Source organism: Lonchura striata, chromosome 4 (genome assembly GCF_046129695.1).
Source record: "Lonchura striata isolate bLonStr1 chromosome 4, bLonStr1.mat, whole genome shotgun sequence".
In the NCBI taxonomy this organism is placed as follows: domain Eukaryota; kingdom Metazoa; phylum Chordata; class Aves; order Passeriformes; family Estrildidae; genus Lonchura; species Lonchura striata.
This window is the reverse complement of record NC_134606.1, coordinates 22,649,396-22,675,334: the sequence shown is the minus strand read 5'-3', so window position 1 is coordinate 22,675,334 and position 25,939 is coordinate 22,649,396. Positions and strand designations below refer to the sequence as shown.

General features: G+C 41.1%; 3 protein-coding genes across 7 annotated transcripts in view; 2 read left to right on the top strand and 1 right to left on the bottom strand.

Moving 5' to 3' along the window:
• The window catches only part of FAM114A1 (family with sequence similarity 114 member A1), a 30,701-nt gene extending 26,196 nt beyond the window's left edge, over positions 1-4,505 (bottom strand). Inside the window, exons 1-4 of one of the 5 annotated variants that reach the window (XM_021533168.2) lie at positions 3,757-3,780; positions 1,287-1,366; positions 1,011-1,146; positions 147-234 (exon numbers count right to left, since the gene is read on the bottom strand). In XM_021533168.2, coding sequence (XP_021388843.1) covers positions 147-234; positions 1,011-1,091 — 169 coding nt within the window. In that variant the 5' untranslated portion in view covers positions 1,092-1,146; positions 1,287-1,366; positions 3,757-3,780. Of the gene's footprint in view, positions 1-146; positions 235-1,010; positions 1,367-3,756; positions 3,825-4,398 lie in introns of those variants that run through there. The other 4 variants (XM_021533164.2, XM_021533166.2, XM_021533169.2 and 1 more) reach the window with 4 other exon arrangements.
• Positions 4,506-5,837: 1,332 nt separating this feature from the next.
• On the top strand, positions 5,838-10,538 carry LOC110472022 (toll-like receptor 1). The gene is made up of 2 exons (XM_021533206.3): positions 5,838-5,877; positions 8,407-10,538. Exon 2 carries the CDS (start codon positions 8,470-8,472, stop codon positions 10,429-10,431), a length of 1,962 nt encoding a protein of 653 aa, XP_021388881.2. The 5' UTR covers positions 5,838-5,877; positions 8,407-8,469; the 3' UTR covers positions 10,432-10,538.
• A 9,053-nt stretch (positions 10,539-19,591) lies between these two features.
• Positions 19,592-21,988, top strand: LOC144246120 (toll-like receptor 1). The gene has a single exon (XM_077782574.1). It carries the CDS (start codon positions 19,592-19,594, stop codon positions 21,986-21,988), a length of 2,397 nt encoding a protein of 798 aa, XP_077638700.1.
• Positions 21,989-25,939: the final 3,951 nt, after the last annotated feature.

The following is a 25,939-nucleotide window of genomic DNA, read 5'->3' as shown; positions in this document are numbered from 1 at the left end:
GTCCATCCTCCTCTTTAAAAAAATCATGCTTCCCAAGCTTATCAAGGCAAAATTATCTATGAATCCTTAAGATGAAACACTAATCTGTCTAATGACACATGAAAATTTCTAATTATTTCCACACACTTTACCAACTGAACACTTACCCACTGTGGCAGAAGCTGACGACAGGAGAGACTTTCCCCAGGTACCCCAACCTCCCCATCTACTTGCTTTAGATGAGGAGTCTGCAGCCTATAAGAACAAGAATGTTACTCCACTGTCTAGAAGTCTTGTTCTCAAGAGGCAGGAGGAAACACAAAGAACCTATCAGGCAACAAGGTCTGGCATTTAATAGATGATGACAGATTGGGTATTATGTGCAGTTCAGACTTCAAACAAAAAAGCAGAAGCATAGTTCACATCATCTATTCCTGGAAGAGCCTGAAACTCCAGAGATGTCTTTATAGATCTAAAATTTCTTCAGGTGCCCAATCCTATAAGGCCATAAAAGTTTATTAGGGCTAATATTAGGGAGAGGTAGGAACCTGTCTCCTTCCTGGGTTGGAGGCAGAAGCCAGAGTTGGAGGCTTCTCTTCCAAAGTCTCCTCACATGTCTTAATCAGTAGATGTGCACAGGTAACTCCTAACAAGTGTCCAATAAAAACACAGCCAGAGGAGGTGCTGCATACCTTTTATACTAATAGGTAGTGTTAAGCCACTATCAGTATTCCATATTTAAATAATGTTAAAAAACTGTTGTCTCAAGAAAGTGTCCACTAACGTATCACTTCTACACAATGCAAGTTTCATTGCAACCAGACTTGAAAGACCAAATTAATATCATACTGGCAAAGTGAAATTAAACTATTCCTAGTTTTCAAAAGCTTGGTGTTGCAATTTAATTTATCCCTATATAGGTTTTCCATAACTTCCTAGGTTTTTGTGAAAAACAGGACATAGATTATACAAAATTCTGTCCTCACAATGCAAGGAGAGGAAGGCTTTACAGAAAAGAAAGTATTGCTTACTGGATTGCTTTGCTCCTGCAGTGTTTCTTCCAATTCAGGTTCTGCATCAAGGCTTACAGTTTCAATGCACTCGGTGGGCATATCTTCAGCTGTCTCTTCACTGGAAGGCAGGCTGGAAGGCAGGCTGGAAGGCAGGCTTTCAATGAGATTTTCAGTCAAAGGGCTTTCATTAATGACTATGTCTCCTTCCATTTTATTACTAACATTCTGAGTGACCTGTTCATGTTGATCTTGTGAAGACTCATGCAAGATCTCAGCTTCTACAAGGTGTGGTACCTCGTTGCTGGGCATTTCCATTACTTCAGGTTTTTCTTCAGATGGGGTGCCATCAGATAGATCTTCAGACATTTTCAATTCTGAATATAGAAAGTAAAGTCTTTTAGGTGCCATAAACATTTGAATGTTTATTATAAAATACACAGTGTTTACCATATGCTACTGCTGAAAAACAATACAGCCTTGGTCTAAGACCTCCTAAAGCATGGAGCCCTGTGGCACATGCCTCATGCTGGCACTGGTATCAAAATAATACTGTAAATACTCCATTCACTCTGCTGGATCCCACTCAAATACAAAGAGCAGCATTACTGTTTTCCAAAATATGGTTCAGTGAGAGTGAAAGGATATTAATTTTTCTGGAGAAGTCAAATGTAGGAGTTTCCACATGGTTAATGTCAATATTCGCTATCAGGTGTGTATGAAAGACCATTGCAGAACAAAATAATCCAAGCTGCAATAACCAAGCAGCTCTTGCTTTCCCTTTCATCACTGAGACAAACACAGGTTCCTACATCCTGCTAATAGAGGGGAGGATAACTCTCTGTACCTAAAACTGTGGTGACATTCATGTGCTTGAGAAGGGGCACAATCTGTGAACATGATAGGCCATGGGCCCCTAGAGCCATTTCATAGACACAGCCATAGCATAGTCATTGCTCACACTGTTTCTGTATCACTTGTCCCAAAGTCTTGCTCTTTGGGGAATGCATCACTTCTCACCATCTCCTAAAACTCCAACTGTGTGATTTAACTTCAATTTTGAAACCAAGATAAGTTTGTAAGTTATGAACCAGTTTTCTCTTATTTCTTCCTTGTCTTCCAATGTAATTTTGGAGGTATTTTCCACAATTGTACAGTCATCAGGCTAAGGATGCTGATGGGCAAAGATAAAGCCATACAGCAAGCTCTGCAGCTGATTAAGGAGTTGCACTGCCAGAGTCCAAAAGAACTGCTGGTCTGTGATTAGTAACACTTATTTTTTGGTAACAACAGTATACTTGGCACTCAGGAAACAATCCTTGACAGAGAGCTTGCAAAATGTTGAGTTGCATGGCATAAAGACTTGTACAGTTCTCTCTGTTGATGCTGCTCTCTCATTGACTCTCATATTAATTAAACATGGCTCAAAGGTTTGATCTGTCAGGAAGAATGGGGATTCTATGAGAGACTAAAGAACAGGGGGAAAAAAAGGCAAAAAGAAAACATAACTGGGATTTAGGAGAAATCTGCCTGAGAAGCATGTATTTAATTAGTATATTTTATTAAAGTCTATAGAACTGTATATATCTATAGCTTTAGGAGCCTGTTCATCTAATGTGAATGTAGATCACTTGTTTAAAGAGTTCCAAGAGTAGCACTTCGGATCAGTGAACAAGAAACATAAGTAAAAAAGTAAGCACTTCTATTACTTCAGCTTACACTGTACCTTAATTATCTTCAAAAAACTTGAATTCTGAAGTCAGAATCTTTGCATTTGACAGTTTTTCATTTAAAATGCAGCAAATATTATAAAATGCTTTCTTGTAGGGAAGTATTGCTATTGTTTTAACAGTACGCACTGTGTGAATGGCAGCATCACCTAAGGAAAATTCTTCTATCTGTAAATCAAATTCCATCATGAGGTATGGGAATTCTCTATTAAAACCTGTAAAACCTTTAGACACATACTTCATAATTTTGAATGGGCATTAGCTCTGAGTAAGCCCAGCACTTTTTAAAGGATCACACAAATGCGCACATGGATTTTTGAAGTACTGCAAAAAAGTTTTTGCAGTCATCTTTGGGTACCACTCAGGCCACGCTCCCTGCAGCTGCCTGCTGAACCTTCCTTCCAGAGCACGGCAGGTAACAGCAAATCACCGCCTCTGTCAGACCACACGAGCTGCACCCGGGGTCAGCGCCATTCAACCTTTCATCCCTGAGACTGTCCTGATCCAAATCAACTCGGACGGCTCCGCCCAAAGGGAATTACTCTACGGGGAGCTCGTGAGGGAGATGCTAAGGCCAGCCCGGCCCGCACGGAGCAGCCGCGCTGAGGGGCCCGGCGGTGGCGGCACCTGCCGCGCTGAGGAGTTTCATCTCCCCTAGAAAGCAAAGCCCCGCTGCCGCCGGGCGCCTTCGGGCACGAATCGCCGTCCCCGCGCGGAAAGGAGGAATCACTTTTTTGGCGACAGCACCTTGTTCCCCTCTCGCTCGACGCCCGCTGCCGCTTCTCCTCCGCGGGCACGGCGGGCGCAGGCGAGGCTCCCGCGGCGCCCGGCGCCGGCAGCTCGCCCTGCCCCGCTGCCCTCTGCCCCACGCGCGGCACGAGCAGCCGGGGCGCCGCTCCCCCGAGCCCGCAGCGGCCGCAACTTCCCGCTTCTCCTTTTCTTTTTTCCCCTTTTCGAAGTTCCCCTCTGGGACAGAGCTGTGTGGCGTAGCCAATGTCAAAAGCGGCAGAAAATGCAGAAATCGCCGTGCTCCTTACCACTCAGCAGTGCCCCGACCGGCGCGGCCCCGGCTCCTTCCCTTCCCCGCCCCGCCACGTCGGCAGCAGCGGGGGGAGGAGGCAGAGCGGGCCCGGCAGCCCGGGCCGGCCCAGGGAGGAGGGAGGGCTGGCTTTTGTCCCTCGCTCTCCTTCCGGCTGCGTGAGGCGCCCGCCTGCTGCAGGGGCAGCGCCGCGCCGCTGCCGAGCCGTGCCGGGCTCAGGCTTGTCCGGCCCGGCCGCCATGCCCGCCCCTCAGGGCTCTCGGCGCGGGGACCCCGCCGGGAGCGCCGGGCCGGCTTCCCTCAGGGCCGCGGCGCCCCTGCGGCCGTGCTGGGGCGGAAAGGGGCAAGTTCATAGAGTCATAGAATATGCTGAGCTGGAAGGGACCTGTCGGGATCAACGGGTCCAACTCCTGGCCCTGTGCAGGCCATCCCAGGAATCACGCCACGTGCCTGAGAGCGTCGTCTCCAAACGTTTCTTGGACAAGCTTAGTGCTGTGGCTGCTTCGCTGGGAAGCCGGTTCAGTGCTCAGCCATCCAATGAGAGAAAAAGTCCAAATTAATCTAGTTGCTGAGCTGGCATTATTTTTTTTTTTTTTTTTTAAGAAAGTCTGATCCTTCCTCAAAGTGAGCACTTACTGACCGTGGGGTTGCGGAATTGAACGGAGATGCAGCTTTTCGATACCGCTGTGTGTACCGGAGATGCCCTGGCAGGAGCCGGCGCTCCCCGCACGCATTTCCAGTCAGTCGGTGAAACACTTGGTTGAGCAAAGGGCTTTCAGGCTGTTCCCAGTAGCCGTGGTTCTTGTTTCCGTGTAGTTCCTCATACCCGTTCCTCTTTTTTGCTGTCTTAAGGCAAAGCATGGTGAAAGACAATATAGCAGCATTTCTATCACTAGTCTGCCAACGAGAGAAGTTTTGACATAGAAGGCAAACCGGCACACTGTGAGCCACTGAGAAGAGCTACTCCAAGCGGTCACAACAGCTGTCAGAAGGGTGTTTTACAAATACCGATCATGCTATGTGACTTTACCAGGCATAAATCTCTGAAGTATCTCAGTTACTTACTACCTGTCCTATCTTTCAATTTCATTTTTGGATGACTTCTTTTCACTTGAGGCCGAGAAATTATATTTAATATACAGAATAAGCCTCAAAGCAAAAAAGTAATTTTTTAGATTATTTCCTCTGCTGCCTGAATAATTGAAATATTAAATAATGAATGTATATTATTAATATAATGAAATATTAGATCATGAATATGAATCATTAAATCATTAATATGCTAACCCAGAAAGGTAAGTTACAGTGTGGCAGTTCTGTATTTAGGTCTCAGCTATGGTGGAATTTCTAACCAATATTATCAAGAAATGAAGAGAGACTGGTTTATGTCTTTGCCAGGACAGTAGCCCTGTGTTTGGCCATTCAGTACCAAAGTCACAGCTCTGTTTTAATTAAAAAAAAAAAAAACAACCAAAAAAACAAAACAAAACCAAAACAAAAAACCCAAACAAACAAAAAAACCAAAACAAAAAAACCAAAACAAACCCCTCTCAATGTATCCATGTTCACTGTTTAACCCAATAACAACACTGCTGGAGCAGGAGAGGGATTATTATTCCATTCCCATTAAATGGAAATTAAACTAAGACAAATGGTACTTTTATAAACCAGCCTTGATAAGAGTCTGACAACTAAATTGGTATAGCTAAATGGATGAAAAATTAACATAATGCATAGAGACTTAGATCATGATTAAATTCAGATAGGAAGGTGTTTGAATTTCTTATTCAAAAGAAGTACTTATTTTCATCTTAATTTAATGAAGGTATAAAGTTGGTAAAAATATTCATTTTTCTCTTGTTTAATATATTGCAAAGCATAAAGCCACAAAGTTCAATAATAATAGAATAGGGGGATATTACAGTAATGTATGTGAAAAATATATCTGGAGAAAAGCAAATGCCATTTCACAAGCTGTCAGTAGATGGCACAAACCGGTATGTAAAAATTTGGGTGTTCCTAAGTATTGTTACTCAATAGGATAAAGTTACAGGAAGTTTTTCTTTTTTTTTGTTTTCCTGAGAACACTTTCTGCTTTTTCGGACAGCAGGGATTTCTGGTGAGAAAGTTTTAATTTTGTTGACTTTTGCTGTTGCTAGTTAGCTGGAATTGTTTTATCTTCTGTATCTTATTTTAAAATGTGCCTTGTATTCCACAGCATGTGTACGATGTTCTTTTAAGTGTATGGGTAAGCAATGATGGTGAAGTTGCTTGTGTTCAGAATATTTCTCCAAAAAACTGTCCAAGTAGCAGTCTCTTTTTATTAGCACTACACCCATAATTAAGTGAGGCAGAGTGATGACAGTAGTTTTTCTCCAGTTCAGGAACTGGGTCTAACCTGATCATGTGTTTCATCCTTGTTGAAGGCATGTTTGTAACATCAGAGGTTTTTGCTATGTTGGTATCTTGTGAAGTGCATGTCTTAATACTGAACTGTCTTAGCTAAAAGTATTCTGTATATTTCTTATATGGAAGTTTAGTCAGTTTATACCAGTTTCATATTGGCAAAACTCTTAAAACCTCATTTTTTTTCTCTCCCCTTTCTCTATAAACAACAGGGCACTTTCCTACTATGCTCTTTGCTTGCCTACCCTCCTGGATTGTTTTCTTGATTAAGCTTTTTTTATCACGTTTGAAGACATGAGGATGCTTCTGAATTAAATGTGATATGACTGTGAAGGATAATTTCTACAGTATTAGTCTCCAAATCACAGGTTATATGTTATAAAAGCTTTTTACTTGTGTTGCTTCCTATGATATTCTAAAGAAATTTTTAAGGTACTCATAAATAATTTGACTGAATGCTAGGATATATGAAATAGAAAGAAAATAAAACACATGTAGAAGACTCCTATCCTTTTTTCATCTAGTCCATGGATATTGCTGAAATTTTATCCAAAGAAGGAATAATGATTTAAAGGTAAATTTTTTTTTTCAGCTTTCTCTTGAAGCTACATATTTTAAGCACATAAATTTATAAACACATTAGTAGAGTTGCCCAAACAATCAGAAGAACAGGATTGAATATACCCAAGTGCATTTTGAGGGCTGTGATGCATATAATTTTTCCAAATGAGAATTTGGAAAAAGGCTGGAAAAGTTTTGCCATATTACCCTGCTTTTTCTAGATGATTTCCAAGCTTAGTTTCATGCATTCTTTAAAAAAGAACTCAGTGTACTTTTTTTTTTTTCTTTTTGTTAGATCAAGTAGAACATGTATTTTGCCCCAGTAGTTCTGAGAAAGCTTGTGGAATGGTTAATGGTGCAGTGAATGTAGTCTTTGAAGTTCTAAATCAGTCTGTCAGGTGATAGCTACTGTCTCATTCTAGAGTCATTAGAAATATATAAACTCAGAATTTAACCTCTTCAATATCAAGTGAAAGTTGAAGGCCTGTGCAGTCATTAATAAATACTATGGGAAATTTTGGGCAACAATATGATTTAAAATTAATGGGAGGGAAAGAGAAAGAAGAGGAAATAAAAAGACATTAGAAATCTGGAAAACAACTTTAAATAATATTTACACATTTAAAAGTGTTAAAACCAAGTTCTTGCCAGTTCCTCTTTTAGATGGGAAGTCTAATGGATTTATGCAATACCTAAAAGGAGATTTAAGACAGTATTCTCAATGGCTGACTTAAACAAAGGGAGGCTGGCTATCCTAAACTGCTACATTCAGAAAGAAAAAGTTACCTCTAATAGGGAAAACCAAAGCAAAGACACAGTTATCATTTTCCCCTTTAAAGTCTGTTTGAATAAACCTCTCACACAACAGAGATGTTTGAGGTCAGTGTCCTTAAATCAGGGCTGGATTTTGTGTAGAGAGGTTCTGCAACTGATATATTTTTGTGTAGCCTGCAAATATTGCCAGCATGTGTCTGGTGTTCTCTTTGTACACATGTCAAGTGAGATGTGAGCACCCCAATTTCAGAGTCTAAATTCAGGAAATGCTTAAGCTCAGACAAAAAGTGAACCCTTCTGTGGACTTCCCCAAGGCATAAATATAGATCATTCTACCCTCACCCCCATTTCCCCAGTTACAAGAAGCACTGATGATCCAGTCTCAGCTATCTAAAAACATTCAACTTTTGAGGAATGTCTCTTGAACCTTCATTCTATGTTTCAGTCTAAGGGTTGCTGTCAAAAGTACATTTTTAAATAATGTCTCTGAGCCCAGTTCACATCATTTAAGGGAGAATCTGAGTAGACGATGACGTGTTGACACCAGTTATTGTACTTTCTAATCAAAGTGTATTACACAATTTAGGAAGCCTTCATAATACACTGTATCACAGCAGTAATGCTGTAACTAAGCAGCAAATTTTAGACACATATGAAATCAGACATATTTTGTTAAAAACTGACTCATTATTTGATAAATACACCATAGTTGCCAAATAAAAAATTCAGTAATCTGTTAATAATGAATGACTCTTCTGAATGATTGTAGAAAATCATTGCTTTTTGAATCAAACAGAGTGAGAAATTGGAACCTTAAAAGAATCTCTCAGAATCTCTCTTTCTGATGGTTCCTGCACAGCTACTTAATACAATCTGGTTTTTGCTTGTGTTTCTTTGTTTTCTGCAGGATTAGAACAAAGATGGACAGTTAAGAAAAGTATTGAGCGTCTTCAAGGAAACAGAAAACAGTATGACACAGAATACAAGCTTTTTTAGAAACGGTTTTCTTTACAAGTGTCTGTTTGCATTAAGTTTTTGGAGCCACATCAGCCTGTCTGTGGAAGATGAACTCTTTACATCTGTTTCTAACAATTTTCCAGAAGATGATTCTAAACAAAAAATCAAGAGCCTGCCACTCCTGTATACAAACAGTAATCAGTCCAAAGCTGATTTTGATTGGGTTGTGATACAAAATACTACAGAAAGTCTGTCATTGTCAGAAATCACAAATGACAATGTAAAAAAATTGATAGCTTTATTATCTAATTTCACACAAGGATCCAGGTTACAAAATCTGACACTGACAAATGTGTCAGTGGATTGGAATGCTCTTATGGAAATTTTTCAGACTGTATGGCACTCGTCCATTGAATACTTCAATACTAACAATGTAACACAACTGTCAGACATTGAAAGTTATGACTTTGACTATTCAGGTACTTCTATGAAAGCACTGACAATGAAGAAAATTATAATCACGGACATGTACTTCACACAGGATGACCTATACAAAATATTTGCAGACATGAATATTGAAGACATGACAATAGCTGATTCTGAGATGATTCATATGCTTTGTCCTTCATCTAAGAGTCCCTTTAGATACCTAAATTTTTTAAAGAATGATTTAACAGATTTTCTTTTTCAAAAATGTGACAACCTACATCAGCTGGAGATATTAATCTTGCAGAAGAATAAATTCGAGAGCCTTCGCAAAGTAAGCTCCATGACCAGCCGTATGAAATCACTGAAATACCTGGACATGAGCAACAACCTGCTGCGCCACGATGGAGCTGACGTGCAGTGCCAGTGGGCTGAGTCTCTGACAGAGCTGGACCTGTCCTCCAATCAGTTGGCAGATGTTGTGTTTGAGTGCTTGCCAGTCAACGTCAAAAAACTCAGCCTACAAAACAATCAGATCAGCAATGTCCCCAGGGGGGTGGCAGAGCTGAAATCCTTGGAAGAGCTGAACCTGGCATCGAACAGGCTGGCCGACCTGCCGGGGTGCAGTGGCTTTACGTCCCTGCAGTTCCTGAATGTGGAGATGAATTCGATCCTCACCCCATCTGCTGACTTCTTCAAGAGCTGCCCAAGGGTCAGGGAGCTGCAGGCCGGGCACAACCCGTTCAAGTGTTCCTGTGAGCTGCAAGCCTTTATCCACCTGGAGAGGCGGTCGGGGGGGAAGCTGTTTGGCTGGCCGGCGGCCTACGTGTGCGAGTACCCCGAAGGCTTGCGAGGAACGGAGCTCAAGGACTTCCACCTGAGCCCGCTGGCCTGCAACACAACGCTCCTGCTTGTGACAGCTCTGCTGCTGACGCTGCTGCTGGTGGCTGTGGTGGCCTTTCTGTGCATCTACCTGGATGTGCCGTGGTACGTGCGGATGACGTGGCAGTGGACGCAGACGAAGCGCAGAGCTCGGCACAGCCCTCCCGGGAGTCAGGGGGCCGTTCTGCAATTCCACGCGTTCATTTCCTACAGCGAGCGTGATTCGCTGTGGGTGAAGAACGAGCTGATCCCGAACCTGGAGAAGGGGGAGGGCTGCGTACAACTGTGCCAGCACGAGAGAAACTTTGTCCCCGGCAAGAGCATCGTGGAGAACATCATTAACTGCATTGAGAAGAGCTACAAGTCGATCTTTGTGCTGTCTCCCAACTTTGTGCAGAGTGAGTGGTGTCACTATGAGCTGTACTTTGCCCATCACAAGTTATTCAGTGAGAATTCCAACAGCTTAATCCTCATTTTACTGGAGCCAATCCCTCCGTACCTTATCCCTGCCAGGTATCACAAGCTGAAAGCTCTCATGGCAAAGCGCACCTACATGGAGTGGCCGAAGGAGAGGAGCAAGCGAGCCCTGTTCTGGGCTAACCTCAGGGCAGCCATTAACATTAACCTGCCAAAAGCTGATGAAAAGTTGTCTGAGGAAACAGATTAAGAATCTTTCTATTGGAGTTTCGTCTGTTTTTTCTTAGTGAAATAATAAATATGATTTCCATTCATTGTAAATGTATTTAACATTTTATTACACAATCTTGTTTCTAACTAGTTGTCTGTGTTGCCTCCTAACTAGTCAAAATTCAATTCACCTTATTGCAAATCTCTTGAGATAGCAAATTGCAAATGAATTTGAATGTGGATTTTGAAATACGTCTTGAAATATTGTAGTGAGTTTTTCTCAGCAGTATAAAATCTGGAACAGTTAGTATAGTCATGTGGAAGAATGCTTCAGCTTCTGGATACTTTGCAGAGCTGCTTTAATCACAAAATATAGACAGCTTTGTAGATCTTCTGCTAAAATAGTTCCATGTGAAAGAAAATTAAGGATCCTGAGAAGGTACCAGAAGTCCAGAGCTCAAAATGGTTGCCAAGTAGTCTTTGCTCAGATTCGGTGAATATAAGGATAGGACCCAGATACAGAAGTTTGTGAACTTTGAACATGCCCAAAACAAGGACTGAGCAAGGAAGAAAACTTTTGTGGTTTTTTCTTAAGAAAAAAAAAATGTGAGGCACTTCACTTTTTAGTTTGGTATTACAGCAAGGGAAAAGCAGTGAATTGAAGAGCTCTAATACCCATAGAGTCCTGGTACTATTTTGATCCTGAGAGATACCTTGACCAGAGGGGTGAGGGGGCATCCGCAGTAACAGAACTGCCTTCATCATATTGTCTATGTTTTGAGAAACTCCTGACATCTCTAAATCATGCTTTTTTCCCCCATGGCTTTCTACTTTTTGTCTTCTCATCCATATATCTTACTTTATACTTATTATTAAAAGAATCTGTCCTTTTCTGCTGAAACAGTATCTCTTCTAGCATGGCTATGACTTGTGGTCAGAAAGTCAATAACCAGTCAGAGTTTGAAAAAATTTCCCAGGTCTTGGACAGCAGGTAATTTAATGGTTTATTCACTGAGTTAGAAAAACAAACTACATTTACAATATTTGCTTTCCTTTACAGAAATATAGCAGGCCCCTCTGTCTGTACTTATACTGTTTTAGCTTCAAGAAAGCATGGTTGGGCTCAGGGAAACATTCACACCTGCTCAAGATGATGACTCTGCCCCAACTCCTCTTTGTCCCAACAAGGGAAGATTGTTTGAAATACCAGAGCTAGATGACCATCAAGCAGGAAGTTTCCCTTCAAAAATGTTTTTCAACAATGTATTTGTGAGAAAAAGGGACGTTATTATGAAATTCTTATGTAGTATAGAATGTTTCCCTTTTATCTTATTTCTGTCTTCCATTACCAGCAAAAGGTTTTAATTTTGATGCTTGCCTGAGGTCTAAGTAGTCTGAGATTTCTTGACCTGAAGCCTTGTCCTGTGAGTGACTGTTTATGATCTTTAGAAGAAAGGTCAAATTTAACACCTTTAGCTCTCTCATCCCACTTAGTCTCAAAATTAATATAACACACCTGTTACCATATTGCAGACATTTCATTCAGGACTGTGTAAATGTTTTCTCTGCTTCCTCCTCCCCTTCCCACTACTGCTTCAGTGTGTGACTCATTTAACCCTTTGAAAACTGAAAATGCTCAGACAGCTTGTTTTGCCTATCCCTTTCTCACAACCAGGGACAGCTGGATTATGTAGTACCTTGCTTGAAATTTTTCTTTAAAAGCCTCAGAGTTTTTGGCCAGTAACTCTTGAAACATCTGCAATACAATTAACATCCCCTTGTTGTGTGTAACCTTAAGAACTCATCTGGCTTCTTCTGTTGGCTGGAAGACGGAGAAACCCTCTGAAAGTCATAGAGTTTCCAAGAAATCTTCCTGTTACTCATGTGGAAGCTATTACCATTACCAGAAATAAAGGAGAGGAAGGTTTTAACAAGTCAAGCAAGGTTTGTTTGCCACTTTGGAAAGAACTTGGAACTATGTGACCTCAGGGGATATAGTTGATATTATGATAAGCAGAAGTATATAATTACAGTTCTCTGGTATTACAGGTTTCTGGATTCCAGAATCCTTGAGTGAATAAATTTGAAAGAGTGGCTTGTAATGAGCATGGACATCAATTAAAACTTGTACTTTGGAACCAGAAGCCTACATACTATTATCTTTTTTTCCCATATGTGCCAAATACGTGATTAAACAGCTAAATGTGCAATGAATCTTTAGAGCTAATTTCTCTGATTCCACAAGAAAGAATGAGTTTCTCAAGTGTTATTAGAATATTTCAAACAATTATCTCACTGTCTGCATACTCTCAACCCTTTCCATAAAACCAGATTCAATTAATAAAGAAATTTTTCTGTGTTCATGGGGCTATGTGTAGTCTCCCAGTACAGCTTATCTGCATAGTTTGGAAAGGAACTAACCTTTTCTGTGCAGCCCTGTGATATGTGCCTGCATTTGGTTCTGCACTGAAATGTCTAACTGCTGCTGCACTCCAGCAGGAAAAGGGAGTGTGTAAATGTGTTCTGATGTAAGATACTGTATCAGAGCAGATTCCTGGCATTTGATTAGTCATCTTTGTGACTGGCAGGAATGCTATTTTTACATACATAAAAATATCAACATACAAAACTGATAACATGGGAGTTAAACACCCTCCAAAACCTAAAAAATGTGCAGGATGAAATGGAAGTGTAAAGGCATAAATGTTTTTATGTATATTTAAGTAGCGTGTAGTATAAAGGAAACTGGCAGGCAGTTAGACTTGACACCATGTGGGTTGCCTGCTGAGACCTCAGCTCTTCTTCAGCTTTAGAAATGTTACAAAACATCTTCAGTGAACTTCAGCTGCAAAGAGTTAGAGGAAGGAAAGGCACTCAAGGGAAAATAATGGGATTCTGTGGGAGATTCTGCTGAGAGGAAGTTTCAAAACTTCTGTGAAACCCATGTTTTTACTCAAGTCTTTAGTTAGTTGTTTTTTTCTTTTGGAAATATTTGCTGAGATTGCCTATAATGCTCATTCGTAGCCACTGTTCTGTCAAGAGAAAACAGTATTTATAATCAATACGTGAGAAAATTGTGTGTTCTACGAGGTGTCTCTGGGTTACCAGTTTGATTTCCACTGCTTTGATCCTTGTGTCTATTTATACCAAAGCAAAATAGCTAGAGCATGAATGCGGTATGGTATCTGCTCACTTTGACTTGTGATGGCATTTAGTCTTTTTTTTTTCACCTACTTGACATATGACAATTACAGTTAAATTCCTTGATGTGACAAAACACCAGCTTTGCTAACCTTCAATTATTGTATTGACTTTTCATTAGTGCTTCAATTAGTTCATCTGCTGTGAGTATGCTTTAATCCCATGTCTTGCACATATAAGTTCCCTTCTGCAGTTCTTGTCAGAGAGCTTCTTCACACTTGTCATGGTGCTGGTCCTGAACTGCTTTTCATGCCTGACCAAGGATAGTTGTGGTTCCTCTCTGGGTAAATAATGATGAAATATGGGCAGAAGTGTGAAATGTCTTTTTTTGAACATTGATAGAACAAACTGCAACAAACCCCAGCAGTGTAAAATTCAGAAATGGAACAAGGTATCTGCATGAACATATGTGAGCTGGCTATGGGAAAGATTGTATATAGCTGTTACATTTCAAAATACATGAACATAAATACATTGCTTTCGTTTTTGCCTGTCATGAAAAATGACTGAATCAGTAAATTGAAACCAGCTCCAAACAAAACTTTGGTGAATTGGTTAGTAAAAATAAATTATGAAAGGTTCCTAATATTTTAACAGAGGTATTCAGGAGTATCAGTTTTATTTTAACTATCTACAAATTTTTCTTTAGGGAAAACTATTTATTTGAATGTATTTTAAAGATTCATAAAGAACAGTGGTAAAAAAATTAAACATATGACAACTAATAGTTCTGTGTGCACTACAGTCAGTTATGATGAAAACTGATGGTGTATTGATTTTATCCATGCAGCAATTTTTTTCTAGGAATTATATTCAAAGTAAAGATGCCACTGTTTTGGCTAATTGTGATATCATTGTTCAATCAACAAGTGCCTTACTCTGATCAGTATCATGGATTGATGCCTAGCAATAGGAGTGTCTCTTTTAACTTGGAGTCTAGATGGAATCAGCTGGCAAATACTCTTGCTGCTTATTGAGAAACATTCATGATCCCTTATCTTGTCTTGGGTCACAGATGTTGATTTTCTCCCAGGCTCATGTACCTGTTCACAATATTTACTGAATGGCTGCTTTCTTGGATTCCTTCAGCCCCAGATTGCCCTCTCTTGTCGTATTCTTTGTGGCTTCATTACAGCTGTCTTGTCATAGGGAATATTCTCTTAATTTTTATAATTTTTTTTGAGAAAGCCACAATGTGAGGTATCCTCGATAACCATTCTACTGTAAAAATGATTGGCCTGTAAAAGTTTTTAACTGTGCCAGTTTGCCCCTGTTACTAGCTTTTGAGATATAAACTTCTGTCATCCATCTGTGTGCTACATTAACTACTCTCCCTGATGAGCAAAAAATTTTGGTAGGGTAGAGTTCTGCAAGAGATTTTAATATGAACCAAAGTTGACAGTAAGGGTTCTGCTTCCTCTTTTCTGTGTGTGCAAAGAGGAGATGCAGTTGACAGATTTCTAGAACATCTGTGTAGCATCAGAAGCAGCCTTGAAATTAGAAATGCAAAATTAGTTGAAGAATCTTGCCAAGGAAAATATTCTACACTACAGATAGATTTATTTCCTTCTAAACCAGATAGTTATGTAAATATTACAGAAGTAAATGTATTTTTAGTCTGAGCTGTGAAAAGTTTCCTTTCATTGTGCTCTTAATACCTGCATTGAAAGGTTGCAAGGACGTTTTCTTAATTCTTATAATTGTATATCTTGTTTTAAAAAGCCCTGGTTTTTTTTTTTTTTTCTTCCTGAGGTAAGTAATTATTGAGAAATTATCATCTCATGTGAGATCTCCCACCCTGAAGATTACATATGTTTGAAATTCTGTTTTGAGGATGCTAAGCAAGTATGCGGAGGACTTTTGCCTGTTCTTCAACTTGGAGATGAATTCCATGCACAAAAGGTGGGTTATATTTGCTTCATTATTTATAATAATTTTCTCTTTGATATATATCTTGGACTTCATCAAATTTCAGGTGCTGGTGTTTCTTTAATGTTAGAAGATACTCTTGCATTTTGAAGTTTCAGTGAAAACACTCATCTGAAATTCAGCAAAGAGGAAAAGGAGAAAAATAATTAAGTATGGCAGTTTTAATTCTCAGCCAACTCTAATTTAAGACTATTCTAAAACAGCATTGGAGGGGTAACACTTGATCCTTATTATTGCTTTTCTAGGTATATTTGCTTTACTCTTTGACTATGGTACTCTGCAGGGCTATAAGAGTGTGGCTTGTGTCTTGTTGCAGTATCTGGCATAGCATGTACAGTAAATTAAAACTCATCTGGTGCTAGAGCATGTACAGAGAATATATTTCTGTTTTTTTCTCCCTTCAGAACATTTCTTTCTTTATTACTGACATCCCTTTAGGCCAGGAGGAAGTTCCTCCAGATAGTTCTAGATCAAAGTTTATTTGATTCAAGAGTTAGATTGTTTATCAGCCCAGACTCTGAAGAACAGAGTCAACTGCACTTTGAAGGAGCTGAGCCAGATCTCCTTGTCTTGTTTTGTCTTCAATTGGTACTGTACTTTGACCAACCATCCCCAGAAATGAAACTTCATTTCTTTTGTGTCTTCAGATACCCTAGCACAACTTTCGTATCATTGTAGCACTTAATCCAAGGTACTCCAAATGAAACAGTTTCCCAAATCCCTGACAGATGGGCAGATCTTGAAGGAGTAATTTGGCCTCTCTATTGGATTCAGTAGAGGTAGAAATACTTTAGTGATTTATTATTTTAATGCTTTTGGTGATGTTAATTGCATGTATTTTTGCTTTACTTGATTAAGAAAAAAGTTGATTAAGCCTGATAGGAAACTTGGATGGGAAGGGTTGAGTTTTGATATCAGTTGGTCAAATTATTAGGGACTAGCACACATTATTACGTAGAACTATTAAAAAAAAAAAAAAAAAGTTTTGGTTTCTATTTAACAAAAGATTACACAGGGATAGAATTTTAAAACTTTGGGATTTTAGATATTTTTAACAAAAAATCAGAACAGAAAAAACTGGGGATGTTTGTCTCCTGAAACTGTTTATTAGTTGTTTATGCTTCATATTGTCTGTGTGTTTTGTTTAGTGCTTGCCAACAAGAGAGTAATGCCCAGGTCATGGTTTTTCTAAAAAGGACTGATGCCTCTCCAAGCCCATGGAGAATATTGATAGGCATGACTAGGTATCAATTCAGCTGGACTACATCTATAAAATCCTTTCCTACTTGGGTTTTTGATACTTAGAACTAGATTAATCATCCCTCACTATTTTTAGATAGGTTCTTTGTCAAATTCCAATCATAGGAAAATGTAGGAAATTTCATAGTACACCTAGAAAATTCTGGAGTCTTTGGTAATGTCTAGTGTTTTCTTTCAGATTTTGGGTATCACTGCTTCATGCATAGTGCATAGTGCAGTCATGATGTGGTATTACCATTAGTATGCTTTTGGTCAGACTGGTATTACAATATTCATTTGTGTGGAGTGTGGAGGGTTGACCCTGGCTGGGTGCCAGCTGTCCACCCAAGCCATTTCATCACTCCCTTCCTCAACTGGACAGGGAAGAAAATATAAAATTAAAGGTTTGTGAGCCAGATAAAGGCAGAGAGAGATCACTCACCCATTACTATCACAGGCAAAACAGACTGAACCTGAGAAATTAATTTAATTTATTAAAATTTAATCAGAGTAGGATAATGAGAAATAAAATCAAATCCCAAAACACCTTAGTCCCAGACCTCCCTTGTTCCTTGGGCTCAGTTTCACTTCTGAATGCTCAACCTCCTCTCCCAATGGCACAGTGGGTCAGAGAATGGGGGCTGTGGTCTGTTCATCACTTGTTATTTCCTACTTCTTCCTCCTCACTCTATTCCCCTGCTCCATCCTGAGGTCCCTTCCACTGGAGATAGTTCTGCATAAACTTCTCCAGTGTGAGTCCTTCCCACTGGCTGCAGTTGTTCGAGAACCCTTCAGGATGGATCCCTTCCATGGGGCACAGTCCTTCAGGCATGGGATGCTCCTGAATCGATCCTCCATGAGGTGACAGTCCTATCAACAATCCTGCTCCAGAGTGGGCTCCTCTCTCCACAGCACCACAGGTCCTGCCAGGAGCTTGTTCTAAATGGGCCTCCCATGAGGTCACAGCCTCCTTCCTCCTTCAGCCATCTACATGCTCCAGCATGGGGTCTTCCATGGCTGCAGGTGGATCTCTGCTCCACCATGGACCTCCATGGGCTGCAAGGGCACAGCTGCCTCACCATGGGCTGCAGAGGAATCTCTGCTCCAGCACCTGGAACACCTCCTCCCCCAACTTCTGCACTGACCTTGGTGTCTGCAGAGCTGTTTCTTCCCCATATTCTCACTCCCCTCTCCCAGCTGCAGTTGCTGTTCCCAGCGCTTTTCCCCCCTTCTTCACCATGGTATCTCAGAGGCACTGCTAATGCTGTGGATGAGCATGGCCTTGGATCCGGCTGCCACTGGCTCCGTGGAACACAGAGGAAGCTTCTGGCAGCTTCTCACAGAAACCAGACCTGTAATTCCCCTGCTCCCAAAACCTCACCATACAAACCCAATACAATGGACAGTATAATTCCTCAGAATTCTTGGTCCATTGGAAAAAATGGACTCTTATGTCTTTGTGCTATAGCAAGAACAAAGCTGATAATCTGACCCTGAGACGGTGCATGGCAATGTCCAGGGTCTTTGGGGTGCAAAGAAGAATATCCTCTGAGTGAAGAGGTTGTTTTTGCACCAGTTGCTGTGAAGGTGGTTTTACTGGAGTTTTGTTCCCAAAGGCTGGAGCTCACCTCTAGGTCAGGGGTGGCTCCGTGTGGCGGAAAAGTCTCTCCTCCAACCCATGCTTTTAAAGAAAGACTCGGTAGTCTTCTGTTGTCTGGTCTCAAGGCAGTTTATTGCATGTTATCTAAAAGATTTTCTTCTTGAGCTGCTGCGGTCTGCTCAGCTGCTCAGGCAGAGGCGCACACACACCCTGACATCCTCTCTGACTCCTGTCTTCTTCTTCTCTCTCCCCGCCCAGGGCTGGTGCTATCTTTTATATGGTACATTACGTGTTAAATGTTTATAGTTTTTCCCCAATGCCTATTACCTATTTTAAATGATGCCCTTCTACTCTAAACCAATCTGTGAGTGCCAACATCACCAAGAACATGGAGGTAAGGAAGAAGAAAGAGGGAGGACAGGGCAGGCCCAAATCCCTCCCTCTTAAAACTTCTGACCCCCATGTACAAGACCTAAAACCCCCCTGTACAGCACTCAAAAATTCTTCCCTCTACTTTGTGACTACTTCTACTATAATATCTAAACTTTTGTTACTTCTTGTTCTTCCTGCAAGGTTGGTAAATTGTTCCATGGTTCAAATCCAAAATCACAGTTGTTTCCAGCTGCCTGCCAGGGTCTCAAATGCTTCTGGCCTGGGCCCGGAACATCCAAAAATGTCTGAGGGACATATCGAATTCCAACACCCAAATTTATGTATATGTACATAAATAGATGTATATACATCTATTCATCTATATATTTGTCTATAGATGTATAGAAACAGCAGATGGATGGGTTCTTTTGCTCTCCTTTATTCATAAATGCATTGATGTTGGTTTGTACCAGTTTTGTATTTTTTCATGATTGTTGAGAAATTTGTATTTCTTAACATCTATGTGTTTCTAACATGCCAGTGGCATCCTGCCCATTATAAGAGAATTAATTTGTATTTGACTGAGTCAATAATTAGAGTTAAAGAATGGGAGTGAGGACAATTGGTAAGAACTGAAAACAGGAGTATATAAAAATAATTTTTTATTGCATAGATTTTATATTGAATTTTACTTTCACAATAAAAAGAAACTTCAACCATTCAACAGAAATTCATTAAATTTCATATCTTTTTTTTTCATAGGACTGGACTCATCAGTGAGACATATTGAACAGAAAACAAAGATACGCTTCTGTGTTTATGTGTCTCTTGTCTTTACAAGATAAAGCTAGATAGCATAATGAGATCCCTCACAAATATGTATGTCTTTACTTATGCCTTTATATTCACACTGTGGAATAATATCCAGCCAACCGTAGAAGATGAATTTATTGCAAATTATTCAAGCAGTTTGCTAACTTATGTTCCAAAAAACACTCCAGTTCATACTCAAATATTAGATTTATCACATAATAGGATCTCTGGACTTAGTACCTCAGAATTTATTCATCTTTCTGACCTTCAAGTATTAAATCTTTCTCATAATCTAATTACGATGCTTGACTTTAGTGTCTTTATTTTTAATGAAAACTTAGAATACTTAGATTTATCTCATAATAACATTTCAAAAGTTTCCTGTCTAACTCTTGCATATCTTAGACATTTAGATCTTTCTTTCAATAAGTTTACTGCCCTGCCCATCTGTCAGGAATTTGGGAACATGTTTCATTTGAAGTACCTTGGATTAAGTGCTACGATGATACGAAGGTCAGACTTCAGGTATATCAAACATTTGCAGCTGCACACAGTCTTCCTGAACTTGGGAAACTTTTCACTGTATGAACCTCAGAGTCTGACAGTCTTGTCTACAAGGAACCTCCACATTGCTTTTGCAGCAAACCAAAACTTCATTTTTTCCCTCTTGTACGATGGAATGAGCACTTCAGAAAACTTAAAAATAGTTAACTTAAGATATACCATGAGTTACAAAGATTTCCCCTCTCCACCTTTAATGCTTCTGAAGAAAATCAAGACAACAGCTCTCACTCTTGATGCTGTGGACTTACAATGGGCTATCATCTTACAAATTTTTGTGCTTATTTGGTACGCACCTGTGGAACAATTGACTGTGAGAAATTTGACTTTTAGAGGACCACTGGAGGAGCCAACTGAATATGCATTTCTACCCTTATTAAGCAACATGGAACAATTAATCTCTTTGGATGGCTCCATGAAAGCATTAACTTTGGAGCATGTTCGTCATAAGGTTTATTACTTCAACCAGGAGATCCTATACAGACAGTTTTCAGAGATGAATATTGCCAATTTGACAATAGCTGATGCATATATGCCACACATGCTTTGCCCCAATAGAAAAAGCTCATTTCAGTATATAAATTTTTCTCACAATGCCCTGACAGATGAGTTGTTCCAGAATTGTGGCACTCTCATGGATCTGAAATTTCTTATTTTGAAGAAGAATAAATTTGAGAGCCTTCGCAAAGTAAGCTCCATGACCAGCTGTATGAAATCACTGAAATACCTGGACATGAGCAACAACCTGCTGCGCCACGATGGAGCTGACGTGCAGTGCCAGTGGGCTGAGTCTCTGACAGAGCTGGACCTGTCCTCCAATCAGTTGGCAGATGTTGTGTTTGAGTGCTTGCCAGTCAACGTCAAAAAACTCAGCCTACAAAACAATCAGATCAGCAATGTCCCCAGGGGGGTGGCGGAGCTGAAATCCTTGGAAGAGCTGAACCTGGCATCGAACAGGCTGGCCGACCTGCCGGGGTGCAGTGGCTTTACGTCCCTGCAGTTCCTGAATGTGGAGATGAATTCGATCCTCACCCCATCTGCTGACTTCTTCAAGAGCTGCCCAAGGGTCAGGGAGCTGCAGGCCGGGCACAACCCGTTCAAGTGCTCCTGTGAGCTGCAAGCCTTTATCCACCTGGAGAGGCGGTCGGGGGGGAAGCTGTTTGGCTGGCCGGCGGCCTACGTGTGCGAGTACCCCGAAGGCTTGCGAGGAACGGAGCTCAAGGACTTCCACCTGAGCCCGCTGGCCTGCAACACAACGCTCCTGCTTGTGACAGCTCTGCTGCTGACGCTGCTGCTGGTGGCTGTGGTGGCCTTTCTGTGCATCTACCTGGATGTGCCGTGGTACGTGTGGATGACGTGGCAGTGGACGCAGACGAAGCGCAGAGCTCGGCACAGCCCTCCCGGGAGTCAGGGGGCCGTTCTGCAATTCCACGCGTTCATTTCCTACAGCGAGCGTGATTCGCTGTGGGTGAAGAACGAGCTGATCCCGAACCTGGAGAAGGGGGAGGGCTGCGTACAACTGTGCCAGCACGAGAGAAACTTTGTCCCCGGCAAGAGCATAGTGGAGAACATCATTAACTGCATTGAGAAGAGCTACAAGTCGATCTTTGTGCTGTCTCCCAACTTTGTGCAGAGTGAGTGGTGTCACTATGAGCTGTACTTTGCCCATCACAAGTTATTCAGTGAGAATTCCAACAGCTTAATCCTCATTTTACTGGAGCCAATCCCTCCGTACCTTATCCCTGCCAGGTATCACAAGCTGAAAGCTCTCATGGCAAAGCGCACCTACATGGAGTGGCCGAAGGAGAGGAGCAAGCGAGCCCTGTTCTGGGCTAACCTCAGGGCAGCCATTAACATTAACCTGCCAAAAGCAAATGAGTAGGAAAGAGATGCTTCACTTACTAGTTGTATAAGTATGTGAATAACTGACTTGTCTTTTTTGCATTAAACTGTCAATATTTTTTTCTGTTTCCTTACAATATCCCCAGTTTGTCATGAAATGTGGCCCATATAGAAATTGATATTGCTTATTCAAGCCATCCATGTAGTCAGAAGTAATTTCTAGTTGCTCATCATCAATGAAGAGAATGAGAGAGAAATTTTCATAATAATTGACCTTATTTTTATGTTGCATTTATTTTGGACTTCTCCTGTTGAATGCTATATTTGAAAGTAATGAGAATAATGGTTTGTTTGGTGTCATCGGGCTGCCAAGGCATACTTTTAATCTTTGTTCTGGCATGAATGTTGTGAGTTTAAGATTGCAAGGATTTGCTTTCTTTTTTTTTAATTAAATAACACGAAGAAGAATACTCTTGTTTGAATCCCATCCAGTACATTGGTATAGCAGGTGTTAAGAGTGCAATATGTGTATCCTTTTTGCCTGTTTTCCCTTCTTAGAAATCTTTCACTTCATCATAGAGAGACTTTCTTGGGTATGCACTGAAAAGCTGAATCCATTAATTCTTGTTTGATGCTCTTCTTTCTTTGCTGTATTAACATTACCAATTGCCTAGAGATAGGTACCTGCCAAGTCATGATTTCATAGAATTTGCTATTCACTGTACTTATTATTTTTTACAGTATTGTAATACTGCTGCTTTCTGCCGTGATTCTATCAAGCTATGCTGGGTTGCATGTTTTTTCTGTTTCCTAAGGCTTAGAAACTTGATGTTTGGAAGTGAATCCCTTTATCTCTAGGCTTCTACTGAACTCTGTTACCTTGCTCATTTAATGAGCCGGTGCTGAGGGTCATCACACAGATTAAAAAAGAGACATTTTCCCCTGGGAAATAATTTCTCTGCTAAAATCTTACTGATTAAACTAATAGTGCTTGTTAGTAGGAGACATCTAGTAATTTGCTGTGCTTGGATTTGAGAGTCTAATAAACATCTAATTCTTTATCCATTAAATTTCATGTGTCATTTCAATGGCAATGTGGAGCTGTGTCATTACAGTTACAACTTAATGGAAATGTAAAGTCCTGAGATTACAACTGTGGGTAGCGTGGGAGGTGATCAAACTGGTAAGATGTGGTCTTTAACACTCACCGAGGTGGCTCACCAAGCACACACCAGGTGTGGTAGCTAGATGAAACAGTGAAATTGAAGTGGTGGGAGATATTCCTGGTGTCCAAAGATGACACTGCTGGCACCCACCTGCCAGTACAGGTTAACTGGACAGGATCACAGTAGGATGCCAGGTGCCTGGCTCCTGAGATTTGGAAAGAAGAGCTAAAAGTATCTACTAAATCTTAATTATCACTCAGTTGTTTCCACATTCGTTAAATCTGTATCTTTCCAGTTTAGAGGAGGCTGTTGTGGGGGACCATGTCAAAGCCTTACCCAGAAATCAAGATTTAGTAGGGATTAGGGATACTGGTGGATGAGAGACTGGACATGACCCAGCCATGGCACTCACAGCCCAGAGAGCCAAACGTGTCCTGGGCTGCACCCAGAGCCCCGTGGGCAGCAGGGGAGGGAGGGGATTCTGTCCCTCTGCTCTGCTCTGCTGAGAGCCCACCTGAGGTGCTGCAGCCAGCTCTGGGCCCCAGCGTAAGAAGAATGTGAACCTGTTGGAGTGAGTCCAGTGGAGACCAAAAAGATGATCATCAGGCTGGAGCGCCTCTCCTATTATGACAGACTGAGAGAGCTGGGATTGTTCAGCCAGGAGAAAAGAATGGAGATCTTGTTGAGGCTTTTCAGTAGTTAAACAGGGCTTATAATAAACATGAGAACAGACTTTTAACAGGGCTTGTTGTGGTAAAATAAGGGGTACTGGTTATAAACTAAAAGAAGGCTGATTTAGGTTGGATATTAGCAATATCCAACAATATTTAAATTTTTTATAATGAGGGTGTTGAAACACTAGAAGAGATGGCCCAAAGAAGTTGTGGATGTCCCATCTCTGGAAACATTAAAGGTCAGGTTGGGAAGGGCTCTGAGTGATCTGATCTGAAGATGTCCCTGCTCATTGCAGGGAGTTGGACTAGATGAGCTTTAGAAGTCCCTTCCATCCCAAACCATTTTATGATTTTACAATTTTACCTCTCTAAGACTTCTTGACACTTTGAAGTGGGGAATGCTAGCAAGAAATCCTGTGCTTCTTCTTCCTGAAAGCCTTCTCCTCCTCCCAGGCATTACAGCCTAACATGATTAGCAGTCACACTTAGTGCTAATGGGCTAAAGGGTGTGTAGTCTATCCTGTTTACTAGACAAGAAAAGAGGAAGTAAAATTTCTTAATTCAGCCTTTCCGGTCTCTGTAAATTTAATGGATAAGCAAACTGGGGGTTATGTCCTAAATAACGCACAGACTGGGCCATGGAGGAGTCCCTCACCTTAAAGTCACCTTTAAGACTGTTCTGAAATGTAAGTTTTAGGTGGGTGTGAAAGAAACAATTTATCAACTCTGCCATGTATATTCTTTTGGAATATTAATGCTGTAAGAGCCCTTTATACTCTATTCTTCCCACCTCACAGATCTTTCATGAAGATGCCAAATATTTTGGTTATGTACGTACCATAAACTACAGCTTCTTAAAACTTCTGAGTTCCTTTAATAAAGCAGACTCATTTTGTCATGGTTTGGTGTGGGTTGGTTTTCTTTTTTAAGGAAGCACTTTACAGTATTTCTCATCAAGCAATATTGTGTTGGCTTAGTTAGTGTTCAGCCAGGCCAGAGTTTTAATTGTTTTTAATTAATCCTTTAATTTAAAGGATACATTTTAAATGTTTTTATTACTAAAACTTGCAGTGAAGACACAAATATCAGTTTTAAATCCTTGGGCAGATTTCTGTGTATGACAGGGTTGAACTCAGTGACAGAAAACAAGAGAAGGAACAGCTTAATTTCTCAAGTATGAGAAAATGAATATTATCTTAAATGGCAATCTCATTAATTTACATTGTGCCTTTTTCTCAGACTAAGAGGGACACCCAGTGGCCGATGAAATTATCACTGCTTCCTGAAAATGATCACTCAGTCTAGAACATATGCAATGCTTTTCGACTCAGAGGAAAACAGGTAAATCTTGCCAGCCCGGCAACTGGAGCAGCCCCTTGCAGGTGTGCGGGCTTGCAAGGACAGTCAGGACGAGCTCCTGCGGTGACAGCTGCCACGCTGGGTCAGTGGCCGTGACTCCCTCGTGCCATTGGTCCCTCCTGCCTGAACCTTAGAAATCAACAGCATGATCGTGAGCTGTCTCTGGCTTTGCAATGTGCTGTCCTTATTTCCAAGCGGGAGGCCAAGAAACACAAGCCAGCCATTTTCTCATATTCTGATTGCTGTTTGCAGGCTTTTATTTTTATGCCTCACTTCTGCTGTACCTGCTTTCCCTTCTGTACATTACCATGGCATAGTACAGGCTGATCTGCAGGATCCCAGGCAGCAAGAACGCAAGATCCTGATGCAAATGCTTCAACAGAAATGGGAAGTGTTAGAGATGCACAGTGAGTTCAGCCAGGCGCCCTCTTCTTAGGCATCTGATAAGGTGTGAAGAAATAAACCCCATTCTTCATCATCATCATGGTCACCATTATCTCTCAGCAGAGCCTGCAGGTGTGTCTGGAGGTGTGCAGGACCCAGGTGGTGATGTGTCAGCAGCCTCTGGGAGAGGCTGTGGGGAGCAGACCCAGTCAGTCGTCTCGTGAGTGACAAAAAAGGCAAACTCACGTGTTTGGTGCTCCACACCTGCCTATGGGCTAATTAGAACGCCCTAATTAGAATGACCTAATTAGGAAAGTAAAACATTTTCATGAGCTTGCCACTCAGCGTGCTGCAGGACACAGCTCCTGCAGCACAAATCCCTTGTGCCCCTGCCGTGGGCCCCGGGTG

What these genes read in the sequence shown, in the direction of transcription:
- LOC110472022 (XM_021533206.3), top strand. Translation starts at nt 8,470, where the DNA reads ATGACACAGAATACAAGCTTTTTTAGAAACGGTTTTCTTTACAAGTGT.
- LOC144246120 (XM_077782574.1), top strand. Translation starts at nt 19,592, where the DNA reads ATGAGATCCCTCACAAATATGTATGTCTTTACTTATGCCTTTATATTC.